The sequence below is a fragment of the Lactuca saligna genome, chromosome 3, assembly GCF_052625555.1.
Source record: "Lactuca saligna cultivar CGN05327 chromosome 3, ASM5262555v1, whole genome shotgun sequence".
NCBI lineage: Eukaryota > Viridiplantae > Streptophyta > Magnoliopsida > Asterales > Asteraceae > Lactuca > Lactuca saligna.
In genome coordinates this window covers 219,447,977-219,461,567 of record NC_136419.1, presented here as the reverse complement: position 1 = coordinate 219,461,567, position 13,591 = coordinate 219,447,977, and the positions used below count along the sequence as shown (strand labels likewise).

General features: G+C 33.2%; 1 protein-coding gene across 2 annotated transcripts; it reads left to right on the top strand.

Moving 5' to 3' along the window:
• Nucleotides 1-5,809: 5,809 nt before the first annotated feature.
• LOC145037843 (NAD-dependent malic enzyme 59 kDa isoform, mitochondrial-like) lies at nucleotides 5,810-13,130 on the top strand. 2 transcript variants are annotated; one of them, XM_078986586.1, is made up of 20 exons: nucleotides 5,810-5,961; nucleotides 6,037-6,292; nucleotides 6,779-6,875; nucleotides 7,022-7,140; nucleotides 7,216-7,383; nucleotides 8,015-8,143; nucleotides 9,057-9,117; nucleotides 9,247-9,350; nucleotides 9,441-9,524; nucleotides 9,705-9,811; nucleotides 9,934-10,027; nucleotides 10,189-10,302; nucleotides 10,430-10,495; nucleotides 11,021-11,093; nucleotides 11,609-11,695; nucleotides 11,822-11,876; nucleotides 11,980-12,051; nucleotides 12,178-12,240; nucleotides 12,514-12,628; nucleotides 12,832-13,130. In XM_078986586.1, the coding sequence occupies exons 2-20, from the start codon at nucleotides 6,134-6,136 to the stop codon at nucleotides 12,901-12,903; spliced, it is 1,839 nt and encodes a 612-aa protein (XP_078842712.1). In that variant the 5' UTR covers nucleotides 5,810-5,961; nucleotides 6,037-6,133; the 3' UTR covers nucleotides 12,904-13,130. The 2 variants fall into 2 exon arrangements, with proteins under 2 accessions (XP_078842712.1, XP_078842711.1); XM_078986585.1 differs by lacking the exon at nucleotides 5,810-5,961 and having other exon boundaries at nucleotides 5,985-6,292.
• Nucleotides 13,131-13,591: the final 461 nt, after the last annotated feature.

Below are 13,591 nucleotides of genomic sequence, written 5' to 3'. Positions count from 1 at the left end.
TCCCATTTGTGCTTCAAGGTTGGAGATACTAGTCCTTGTCTCTTTTTGGAATTGTTGGGTACTAGTGGCTAGAGATTTGACAATGTCTTCAAGAGACATTCCGGAGCTACTTGGTTGAGATTGAGGAGATTGTTGATGATGATTTGGAGGGTGCGTTTTGGATTGATAGTGTGGTTGTTGATGTTGGTATTGAGGTTGTGGTGGTGGATAGGACGGTCTAACCAATGCATTGTGAGGAAATGGTCTTGGGTTGTAGCTTCCGTTGGGATTTGGCTTCCAACTTGAATTATATGCATTTTGGTACCCGGATGGTTTGTTGTGGTAGTTTTGGAATTCTCCCGTGGCATTCACATGCTCCGCATCTTCTTGAAGGATGGGACACATATCCGTAGGATGTCCCATGGTTGCGCATATTCCACAAACCATCACTTGTGGAGTTTGTCCCATGGCTAGCTTTTGGACGACGGATGTTAGATATTTTATTTGAGACTCAAGATTCGATGTTCCCACTTCATTAACTTTGTGTTGTGTGTCTCTCTTCATGTCTTGGCGAGGGCCAAAATGTTGTGAATTTGCGACTATGGTGTTGAAAAGTTGTCTTGTTTGTTGTGGGGTTTTACTAAAGACATCTTCACCACTTGAGGCATCAACTAATCTTCTCTCCATTGGCAACAATCCCTCATAGAAGTGTTGAATGAGGAGTTGTTCCGGAATTTGGTGTTGTGGGCAACTATAGCACAAGTTGTTGAACCTCTCCCAATAATCATGGAAAGTCTCATTTTGACCTTGGCGGATTCCACAAATCTCATTTTGAAGACTTGAGACTCTTGAGGCGGGATAAAACTTGTCGGGATAAAACTTGTCAAGGAAAGCTCTTGCCATGTCGGTCCATGAGTTGATCGACCCCGGTGGAAGATAGAATAACCAATCTTTTGCTCTATCGGCCAATGAAAAGGGGAATGCCCTTAGCTTGATTTGGTCATCGGTTGACCCTTGTGGCTTCATGCTAGTGCAAATAATGTGGAACATCTTCAAATGCTTATGAGGGTCTTCATTCTCCAATCCATGGAAAGTCGGTAGGTGATGGACTAAACTTGACTTCAACTCCGAGCCTCCTTCCAAAACCGGGTAATTGATACCGGTTGGAGTTTGTGTAACATCGGTCTCCATCATTTGCCTCAAAGTTCTTTCGGGAACTTCTCCTCCGTCCTCCATTTCAATTGGTTCAATAATGGGTGGATTTTGTTGTAGGGGTGGTGTTTCGGGAATTTCTTGGCGAAGGTCGGGACTAGAATCGGGTTCTATGTCGCTTAATGAAGCGGTTTCGACCTCCGGATCCCCGTGAGGATTAGAAGTTTGACCACGTTCAATTCGCTTCTCCTTCGCCAAACGCCTTGCTTCTTTTTCGATTTCTGGATTGTAAATCAAGTCACCTATACGCTGAGATCTGGGCATAGAGAAACAAATTGATTAAAAATAAACCACTCCCCGGCAACGGCGCCAAAAATTTGGTGGTTGTCGAGGCCAACACAAATAATAACCCTAAATGTTACACACTAAAATAGTGTATAGTGGTAAAGGGATCGAATCCACGGAGATTGGTTCAATTTCTAACTCTATGAAAAATCTCTTTGTAAAAATACTTGTAAAATGACAATAAAAATAAAATTGGGGGGGGGGGGGGGGGGTTTGGTGTTTTGAAATACTTGAAACTAACTAGAATTAACTATGATTTAAATAGACAATTGCAACAAAAATAAGAATTTGATGTAAAATCAATAAGGGAAAGATGGTTGACTTAAAGTTTTCTCACTTTGACTTTTGATGAACATATCATTAGAATTCAATGGTGCAATACTTGTTTTAAATCCTCAATTTGGCTATAGTAATCCAAGGAGCTTGAGATTACCTAGACTTTTCTTAATTGTTGAAATGGCTAGAGAAGCTCATAACAATTTCCTTAGTCAAAGTCACTAATTCCAAATAGCATGTAATTAGTGAAAGTCAACTAGCATTAAGAACCAAAAAGTCACCAAATCCAAGAGGGGTCAAATGCTTTCACCACCATGTTGGAGGGAATGTTTTTATGATTGTATGAAGCAAAAACAACACAAAAATCATTTGTTGCTTGCTAATTTGAGGATCCTTTACTTAATCAAGAAATTAGCCAACTAATCACCACAAACACATTTAAACTCATGAACTAAAACATACAAGTAATGATGAGATGTTAAAACACAAAACATTCCCATAAAGATTCAAGAACATGTTCATGGATTCTTCAACATTCAACAAAAGTTCAAAGGATTAACCAAAAGTCAACCAAGATTAGTTTAGCCAAGCATGGCTAAACACAAAGAAACAAAGTTAGAGAAATTTGTACCAAACATTAAGCAAGAATCAAGAGGTAAAAATATGATGTTCTTCAAGGGTTCTTGGCCTTCAAAAGTCTCCAAAACTCCAGAGAGAATCTTCAAAAATCGGATGTCCAAGAGTATGCAAAAGATGGGCACCAACCTTCCTCAAATAGCTCAAAAGAAGAATTTCCGAAACTACCCCTGCAGGGCCTTGCGCGACCCGCGTGCTGCTGCGCGGGTGGGTTGCGCGGGTGGTGCCTGACATGGGCTTCTTTGAGATTTTGGGCCTCTAAAGCATATCCCACTAGCCCAGATCGAATACAATCACCTCCTAGCCCATTTTCTTCAAGTTTTTCTTCATTTAAAGCCCAATTTGACCTCTCCAAATCCTCCAAAGCTCGTGAACTCGCCCGATTAATAATTTTCATACGCTTGAATGTTCCCCCGCATCTTGCAAATTTAAAGTTTATTTCTCTCCAAGTCTTCAAATAATCATCAAGATCACTCCATGCATCATCTCCACTACCCATCAAGCCCAACGTCATTTTTGTCTACCAAATCTCATCGCCTCCTATACGTCCCGAACACTCCCGCTCCGCTAGACCCGAAAACCTGCAATTATGCTCACAAAATTCGAGAGTACCCGAAATAGTCATAAAATAACAAAAAGGAAAATATGCATGGAAATTATCTAAATTATGAATGAAATATGCTAAAATAAACTATAAAAAGAAGTAAATAAAATGAAGCTATCAGCTTTCTCTTCAGTTGTATTCCTTTTCAAATTCTTAAGACGAACCATAAGACTCGTATATTGAGAGTTCAAATACCTCTCCACATCACAGACTTGGAATAAAAATTTTGTTATCTTGTTATTCTTGTTCTTTCCAACAACGACAACACCCAAAGGTTTGTGAATAATCTCCCCATCCTCATAGTCCTTGAGACTGCCTTGTTCTTTCAGCATTGACTTAGGCACCTTTGAGGTTCTATTCACAACCATAGCAAGCTCGATATTTGTCACAACCAAACAATCATAGTAATTATCTATGAAAACTTTGATATTAGCAAAACCAATCAAAAAATTATCTTTGTTGTTTACTTGAAGTTTTGACACATCGCTTGTACTTAAAATTTTTGCCACATTGATAAGATCGTTCAGGTTCATAATAGGAAAGTCTGCAATTGAGAAGTCGAAAGCCACATTGTTTGCTCTGACCACATAGTATCGAAAATTCTACAACAAACCTTCGAACACACTTTCTCTCGATATATTCAGCACTTTGAAAATTTTGACAGAGGACCACACTTCCTCTTCCTTCTTTCCTAAAACAGCATGAAACCTTATCTTCAATCTCTTAAACCCATCCTTATCTTCGAACTTATCAACAAGCTGATATTGAGTAGAGACGAACATCATATGATTGATTGGAAAATCTAGCTGATTAAAATCAGTGTTTTCAATCTCATAGCTTTTCTTTGGAATCTTTTCAAAATCATTCATTTTTTCAAATGAGACAATTTGTTCGATTGTCTTGTAACACCACTGCTACCTGGATCACCTTTGTTTAAACCTAGTGGATCACCTTGTCTTTGTCGTAGTATGTTGTTTATTTGCCTTTGCCTTTCTATTTCCTTCTCCATATTTTTCTTTTTCTCCTCCTCATAAATCACTTTCTCAATTATCTTCCCTTTGTCACCTTTATCTTCCTTAGAAGGTGGTGGCTTTGAACTCGAACTCGATCCCCCAGTAATTGCTTTAATAATGTTGCCTTTGGCTATTGGTCTCGAAGTCATTGTTGTAGAAGTTGTTGTTAGAGAAACAAGAAGTGATGTTGGAATTTGCATCGACATCACCTTCCCCACAACTTTTCCTTGATCGGGATCCTTCGAAGACCAAACCCCTTTATCGTCCCCTTGCACCAATTGTTTACACATGTTGGGTTGGGCTCATTAACGTGTAGGTTGGGTTGGGTCCATTTATGTATGCTGGGTTGGGCCCATTTAGTTATGTGTTGGGCTTTTATATGATATATGGTATTTTGGGGAAAACTCTTTAAACTTTGTACTTACGGTTTGTGGTTTAACATTTTCAGGTGCTTTAGTTCGAAAGTGAAGGGTCCATAATGATTGCATCACATCCACTGGAGATTTACATTTATGATTTGTTGATATTATGATGTGCTTTTGGAAACATTGTTGACAATGATGATCTTTTATGAAAAATGCATTGGATGTTTTATTATTTTAAAATGAAAAAAATAATTTCCATGAGTTTTGGGACGTTACAAATACTTGAAAATATCCGATATAGCTACCAAATAAAATAAAATTTGCATGCGATTTGACTAAAACTAAATAAAAGCATGTTAAATAATAATAATAATAATAATAATGCTACCCTCACAAACTTGTATTGTCCATCTCCCAACTATGCTCTCCCTTCTTAACCGAAAGTTGAACTTTGAAGAACTACCGATTCAAGTTTTATACATTGATTGTTTTCAGCCTCACCGTTCTCATTTTTCATCCTCTTCCATACCCACACATTATTATGCCACTGATTTGGAATATAACGATTTTTTTTCTTCAAATTATACAATCTATGAAACATCATCTTATGAGGAACATTCCTTACCCACACATCCTTGTAGAAAATATTATCCCCACCAAATTTCCTACCTCTTGTTTATTAATATTATGTTTTCTACAATACAAAATCTTGTTTATCAATATTTTTTCTTCTACCCAATTTTCTAACATTCTAATTACATTTCATTGTAAAAAACATTATTTTAAATTATTAGCCTTCTTATTCTATTGTCAGTAGATAATGTGTTTTAAATATTAACTTTGAAAATATCTATAATTTGAATAAAATGAACTAAAATACATTAAATTTACATGTAATTTGCCCTTTTGACTATTGATGATAATCTGACCCTTTGACTATTGATGATAACTTAGAAGTTCATATTAGAAAATATATACTCCTTTTATCTTATATAACTATTAGCATAAAAATGATGAGCTGTTGACAAGTCCTTGTATTATAAATATGTTACCTATTTTCTTTTGACCAATACCCTCTTGGAGGTGCTTTCATGGTGGGAAGATTGATTCATAATTCATAAAATGAACCATAAATTCGATATAGATATGTTATAACTTTATTTTCAATCAATTAGTAATGAATATCTTATTTATTAATTGGATCTTTTTATTTGAAAAAAAAAGTTAGTATAATGTAAACTCTTAAAAGATTATTGTTAAAATATGCCAAGTCCGTAGAATAAAAATTGATTTAGAATATATTTATCACATACATAATAAAACTTATCCAAAAATAAAATAAATCAATCAAAACATCAATTTTCATTATCCTTTACAACTAAATTTTCTCTAAAAACCAATGTTGACTTGTAAAGAAAAAGCTTAATGTGGGGAAACAAATCGAGAACGTGAAATCCCAAGAAAGCCCTTGGCCGCCAAAAGACCACGCTATCATTCTTCGGGCAGTTTAAATCAATAATACATCTTGCCCGAATCTGATTTCAGAAATTCTTGCACAAACGTCCTCTTATTCCCCTGCCCGTAAATCTCGGTCAGCCTCACTCCCTCCGTCCTCAACTCTTGCACAGTTTCAACTTTTAACTTTCAACTGCAACTCTTGTTTCAGACGATCAACCTATTACAATACATACAGATTATCTGTATCTATATGCATACAAACCACGCTATACTCTGTGAGAAGTGGTATTGTTAAATTCAGGGAAATGTGGAGGAGAACGGTGGCTCGATCTGCTGCTGCGGCGGCGTTGAATCTCCGGCAATCACGGAGGTTATCGATTTGCGCGTCGTCAACTCCGATCCCTGCTCCTAGTATTGTTCACAAGCGTGGATCCGATATTCTCCATGATCCGTGGTTTAACAAGGTTAGTTGCTGCTATAAACGGATTGAAAGTGAAAAAAACATATTTTTGTTTTTGATTCAAAGTACTAGTAGGTTTAAATCGCAAGTAGTTTGTAATATATTAGAGCTTTAATGAAGTATTTTAGTTCTAAATGTGGTGAACTTGTGATATTGAACTGAACATATGTTTGGAGGATCGTGTTTTTCTAGCTTGTTTCTTAAGTTTAAAGTTAATTTTAACTTTATAATTGATTTAGATTCGTTAAACTTGTTCAAAAACCATGCTATTTTCAATCCTAGTAGGATTAAGTTACAGTAGTCTGTAATTCATGAGAGCTTTACGTTTTGAAGTATCTTAGTTCTGAATGTGGTGAACTTGTGACATTGAACTGACATCTGTTTATCACCAATTGATCATTCCATCTGAAGTTTTTCAAAATTAAGTGTTCAAACATGATAACTGATTAGTTTCAATTGTGTTTTACTCATTCTTATTCTCCAAGAGCAGGATACTGGATTTCCCATGACAGAAAGAGATAGACTTGGACTTCGTGGTCTTCTCCCACCTCGCGTCATATCATTTGATCAGCAATATGATCGTTTTAGTGAGTTCTACACTTCTATTGTTTATACACAGGATTTTATGACTTCTTTTTTCCTATTTTGTGGTGTCAGTTTTTCCAAAATCTATCAGTTATGGAAATGTTACTAAAGCTATTAACTCATTCTTTTTCCCAATGTCTGTTGTTAGTGGAATCATATCATTCATTGGAGCATAATACAAAAGGTCAACCTCAGAGTGTTGTATCATTGGCAAAATGGAGAATCTTAAATAGACTACATGACAGAAACGAGACATTATATTACCGAGTAAGTATTTTAATAAATAACTTACGCTATTGAACATCATAATAATTTAAAGTAATCTAATTGTGTACTTTACAGGTACTTATTGATAACATCAAAGATTTTGCTCCTATAATATACACTCCAACAGTTGGTTTGGTGTGTCAAAACTATTCAGGATTGTTTAGACGCCCACGTGGCATGTACTTCAGTGCAAAAGATAAGGGAGAGATGATGTCCATGATCTATAACTGGCCATCTAAGCAGGTTTCATAATATTCCCAATTATTTTTTAAGAAATAAATAGCAATGTACTTTCATTTATTTGTGTATTATGGCATCCTACTTTCATTTCTTTCTATTACAACATTGTAATTTATGTTTTTTTCGTATTAAGTCATTATACTTTGACAAATCTACCTAGTTATAGCATAGTACTTTTAAATTTCTTCTTATTAAGACATTATACTTTGCAAAATCTACCCATTTATAGCATTCAAATTTGCTTTGTATTTGGATGACATTGCTACAATTAGGTAGATTTTTCAAAATTCATGTTGTAGTAGGAAGATGTGAAAATAGGATGCTATAATTAACAAATTAATAAAAGTACGTTGCTTTTTCTTGCATTCAACTACTTCTTTTGATCTTTTATTCTTCATTCCTACTCAACTACTCTAATTATGTTCAAGTCTGTATTTGGTTTCATATTTAATGAGTTGGTGTATACTGTATAATGAATAAATCAAAAACCCGTGTTTGAATTTTCACAATATTCTTCTCTGTATATATAAGAATGTGCTAAACTGTCATAACTTATTACATCAAGCATTTTCATTCTAATTAACTTTATTCATAGACCAATTTGGATATAAGTAAATTATTGTAAAAATTTCAGGTAGACATGGTAGTTCTTACAGATGGCAGCCGTATTCTTGGGCTTGGTGATCTTGGGGTTCAGGGAATGGCCATACCTATCGGAAAACTTGATATGTATGTTGCTGCTGCTGGTATCAATCCTCAAAGAGTATGATTCTTTTTTTTTTTTTTTTTTTTAAATCACAACTTCAATTTTTATGCTATACTATTTGATCAAACACAATCTCTTCCAAAATCCTGCATGAAAAGAAATTATAAGATGTTTAATGGAGTGTTTGGTTTGTGAATGAAATTGGACGGAATAGGAATTTAAGATTCCATTCCGAGACATGTTTGGTTGCCAAATGGATGGAATTCACTTATGTTGGAATATTTTAGGTTTGATGGATTTCACCAATCCTAGGGACAATATTTACAATCAATAAAAGTAATTATTTATAAATAAAAGTTTTAGATTATTCATTTTTTATTGGATATATATATATATATATATATATATATATATATATATATATATATATATATATATGGAATAAGTTCAAATAAAAACACTAAATAGTGTGAAAACGTAAAAACACTATGTTTATGTTATTACTCTGCATTGAATGTTGTATATGTGTATTATTGAAGTAATTCTAATGTGAAAATTAACGATTATTCATATATTCATTAGAATGTTATTATAAATTTTTTGTATATGCATTATTGTCGTAAATTCTAATATTAGTTTTAACGTGTGATTATTTGATCTATAATTGCTGAATAATGACATAAAATTGTGGATACAAAATTCATTGCAGAATAATAACATAAAAGTAGTGTTTTCACATTTTCACTTTAATTACTGTTTTTATTTGAACCATCCCCTATATTAAAGTAAATAAACATCAAATTTCATTTATATATGAACGAAGCAAAGGAATGAAATTGAATTCCATTCCACTTTTTGTCAACTAAACATGTGGCAAATTCCAATTCCTTTAACGGATTCATTCCCTTCAATAATATTCTATGAACTGAATGTCTCCATGCTTACTAATAACATTTGGTCTACATTGCAGATCCTTCCTATCATGCTTGATGTTGGAACTAACAATCAACAGCTACTAGATAATCCCCTTTGTAAGTGGATAAGTGTACACGAAAATTCATTGTATATAGCATCTTTAACTTTACCCACATGTGGCCTACACAATTTAATATTATTTAAACTAAATGATTTCTTTTTTAACTATATATTTACTTTGACAGATATAGGACTACGACAACCTAGATTAGAAGGGGATGAATATATATCAGTAGTGGATGAATTAATGGAAGCTCTTCATGCACGTTGGCCAAAGGCTATTGTCCAGGTTCATTTTTTAAAAAACTTTCAAGTGTTTGGTTTTTTTATGTATGTTGAATTTATATGAAATCTTTTATGATTGTCCATGTTAAATTAGTTTGAAGACTTTCAATTCAAGTGGGCTTTTGAAACTCTTGAAAGATACCGGAAGAAGATCTGCATGTTCAATGATGACATACAGGTTAGAATCTGTCTAATGCTTATGCTCCTTGATTTGAAACATCAAGTTAGTGTTTGGTATGATGAAATCAAGGAAGGAATGGAATGGTTCATTCCACCGGAATGAAAAAAAAAAAAAATTCATGTTTGTTTTGCCTGATATGATGGAATGGGTGATTCCTCCACATGTTCTTCTTTGCAGGGAACTGCTGGTGTTGCATTGGCTGGATTACTTGGAACTGTTAGAGCACAAGGTCGCCCTTTATCAGACTTTGCAAAACAAAAAATTGTTGTTGTTGGTGCTGGAAGGTACTTCACACCCTCATTTCTCCTTTTATATATATATATATATATATATATATATATATATATATATATATATGTTATATATGTTATATGAAGCTTAACTAGACTTTCTGTACGTTTTTCAGTGCAGGGCTTGGTGTTCTTAAAGTAGCCTATCAGGCGGCTGCAAGAATGGCAGGATCAGAAGCAAAACCTCAATTTTTCCTACTTGATAAAGACGTATGATTTTACGAAAATGCCCTCGTCCAACTTACCATCTTATTCTGTTTCTATTATTTTTCAGTCAATTAATAATTTGAATAGAAAATAAAAAAAGAGAAACGTAAGTACGTTGCTATTATGGATATAAAGTTAAAAAAAAAAAAAAAAATTGGATGCAGGGTTTGATCACAAAGGAGAGAGGTTGTATTGACTCAGCAGCTGCACCATTTGCCAAAGATATTGGAGAGGTTGAAAGTTTAGGTCTCCATGAGGGATCTGATCTTGTTGAAGTGGTACATTACATCTATTTTTGGAATAATTGTGTTTTTTTTAGTTAATTATATGAAACACTTTTTTAGAAAGAAAAAAAAAAGTTATATACTTTGCAAATGGGGATGCTAATTTTATGGTGTTTTGCAGGTCAAAAGGGTCAAACCTCATGTTCTTCTTGGTTTATCTGGAGTTGGAGGTGTTTTCAATGAGCATGTATGTTGTCTTTTTTCGTTTAATAAGTATAATTTTTCATTAATTTTAGGCTAGATTACACAAAATACTTATCATATTTTGGTAAATTTTTGCGGTTTAACAACTAGTATACGGTATTTTTTTTCCAATCAAACCATAAATAAAAAGACATTTTTCCATATTAACCATTTTGACATATATCAGATATGACCAGTAGTTTTCCAAATTAACCATTTTAGCATGTTATGTTATATCAGGTTAAAATAATTAATTTGAAAAATATTTTAAGCTTTTATGGTTTAATTGGAAAAAATAAAGTATTAAGTGATTAGACCTCAAAATTGCTTAAAATATAATTGTTTTTCTGTGATTTGCCCTTAACTTTATAGAAATATTTTTACAAATTGTCCTAAGATACTAATTACCAAAATATGAGCTAATTGTATTGCAAATTAGTTTTTTTTTATTTTTTTTTATTTTTTTTTTTTTATTGTTGTTGTTGCATTCTCTCATGAGCCTTTTATCTTTTTGTTGTATATAAAAAAGGTGCTTACAGCCATGCGAGACTCGGATTCCGCTAAACCTGCTATTTTTGCCATGTCGAATCCAACTTTGAATGGTTTGTCTTTCTGAATCCATTATTTGCATAATGTTTTTGAAGGACAACAAGGGTATTTTGGTCATTTGGAAAAACAAAAATTAAGAATGAAATTGAATTCCTTCCACCCAGCCTAGGAATGGTGAAATCCATCGAACATTGAAGGAATTTGATGAAACTGAATTCTTTCCTTTTGTCAACCAAACAAACCATGAAAGGAATCATGAATTGTCAAATTCCCTTTGAATCTGTGAACCAAACACGCCCTTAGTGAATTTTCTATTTTTAATAAAATTTCAACATATATGCCGAGCCTATTTTGGTCTTTTAACAAAAAAATAAAAATAAAGGAAGAGTTCAAATTCCTCTACGAATGGTGGAAACCGTTAAAACCCTGAATTTGAAGGATTTGGCAACCATGGAATGGAATCTCTAATTCCAGTTCCGTTAAATTCCATGAACCAAACAGGTCCCTTAGATTCATCCTCTAATCAACCAACAAGTTTTCTAATAATCATTTATAACTCATGAAACAGCTGAATGCACTGCTGTCGATGCCTTCAAGTATGCGGGTGAAAATATAGTTTTTGGAAGTGGAAGCCCTTTTGAGCATGTTGATCTTGGTATTATTATTTCTTAAACTTTCATTATTTTCATATTTTATCTATCAATATAATTTGAAATTATTCCGCCTTTTTTTTTTGCTTAATTGTTTCTTACGTCATTATTATAATTGATAACACTTGCAGGAAATGGGAAAATAGGTCATGTGAATCAAGCAAATAACATGTACCTCTTCCCCGGGTGAGTCCTCATCTAGTTATTTTAATAATATTGTTACAAAAATATGTTCTAGATTTAATTTATTATATTATATTTATTCAATATATTTTGCCTATACATACAGGGTTGGTTTGGGATCTCTGTTATCCGGTGCTCATATTATATCCGATGGAATGCTACAAGCCGCTTCTGAATGGTAATTTAAAAATTAAAAATAATTAATATAGGTTTATATTTCATCTTTTATGAATTTTCTGGTATTAAAAGTAATGGTAGCATAATATTTGTTATATTATAATATAATTTTCTTCTTTCTCTACAGTCTTGCTTCTTATATGACAGAAGAAGAAATTCAGATGGGCAGACTTTATCCATCTATCGATAGGTACATACATCATGTCTCTCTCTCTCTATTTTTGTATGGAAGGGTATTTTAGACATTTAACTAGTAGTTAAACGATTTTTTTTTTAAATCTTTAATGAAGGGCAGACATGATTTCTTTGTTACATGTACTTTTGTCTTTGCTGAAGGGTATTTTAGACATTTAATAAAGAGTCAAACATTTTTCTAAAGGGTAGAGATTTCTTTGTTTTTGAGTTGACTGAAGGAAGGAAGGGTATTTTAGACATATTAGTGGTTTATACTTTATATTTGCAGTATTCGACATATTACTGCTGAAGTTGGGGCAGCGGTGGTTCGGGCAGCTGTTGCTGAGGAACTGGCGGAAGGACATGGTGAGGTGGGACCGAGAGAGCTTGCACACATGTCAAAGGTATCATTTTTTTTTTCTTACACTACTTACATTTCCTTACAACAAAAAAAATAACAATATGTAACAAATAAAATACATTGCCCATATTGGTATCAAATTAAATATATATAAGAACATTTTATTACGTGTAAAAAATAAAATAAAATAAAATAATTTGCTGTTATTGGTAAATTAATATAAGTACATTGCTATTATGGATGCAGGAAGAGACTGTTGAATATGTAACAAGCAACATGTGGTATCCCATTTACAGTCCTTTAGTTCATGAGAAATAAGGCGTTTTGGAGTTGGGCTATTCTTCTAAAGGAGATATATGTATAATAAGTATTATTATTATTATTATTATTATTAGTATATCTCCTGCAGCCTATTTTATTATAGATGTTTAATTAATGTATAATAAAGAATCAGGTAATTATATTTTCAAATATGTAAAACATGTAACATGCATCATTTAACTCGTTAGAATGAAAGATATAGCTGAGACTCGTGTTTGACATCATTCCCTTGAAACAAATTCGTATATATGCATCTATGCATCTGGAAAGATTTTCCAGTGTACAACAACTACTCAACTACTACAGTTTGTACTAACGTACCTGATCAACCTTGCATGCTCTCAATTTATTTATAGTAATGGAATTTCAACTTGAAATCACAACAAATTAATTGGAAATTAAATGGCTAATTAATCCATTTACAAGCGTCCCACTTGTGAACTGTGTCCATGCATAGGTGTGCGTGTTGGACTCCTATCATTCAACTAGATGGCTCCCAACTCCTTAATACTACATAAATCCACTAAAACTTTGTTTTCCCACTTATATAAGTCGATTTCAATGTCCCAAGTTCCAGATTCTGTTCTATCTCTTATTTTGAGAATTGATATTTGATTCATCTTTAACTCTCATTTGGATGTGTAATATATCGTTTCGAAGCTATGAATATTACCGCTATAATATT

Excerpts from the sequence above, each read along its gene's own strand:
- LOC145037843 (XM_078986586.1), top strand. The coding sequence starts at position 6,134 with ATGTGGAGGAGAACGGTGGCTCGATCTGCTGCTGCGGCGGCGTTGAAT. Across the intron at positions 10,303-10,429 it reads GATCTGATCTTGTTGAAGTG|GTCAAAAGGGTCAAACCTCA; the intron begins GTACATTACATC and ends GGTGTTTTGCAG. Across the intron at positions 11,877-11,979 it reads AACATGTACCTCTTCCCCGG|GGTTGGTTTGGGATCTCTGT; the intron begins GTGAGTCCTCAT and ends CTATACATACAG.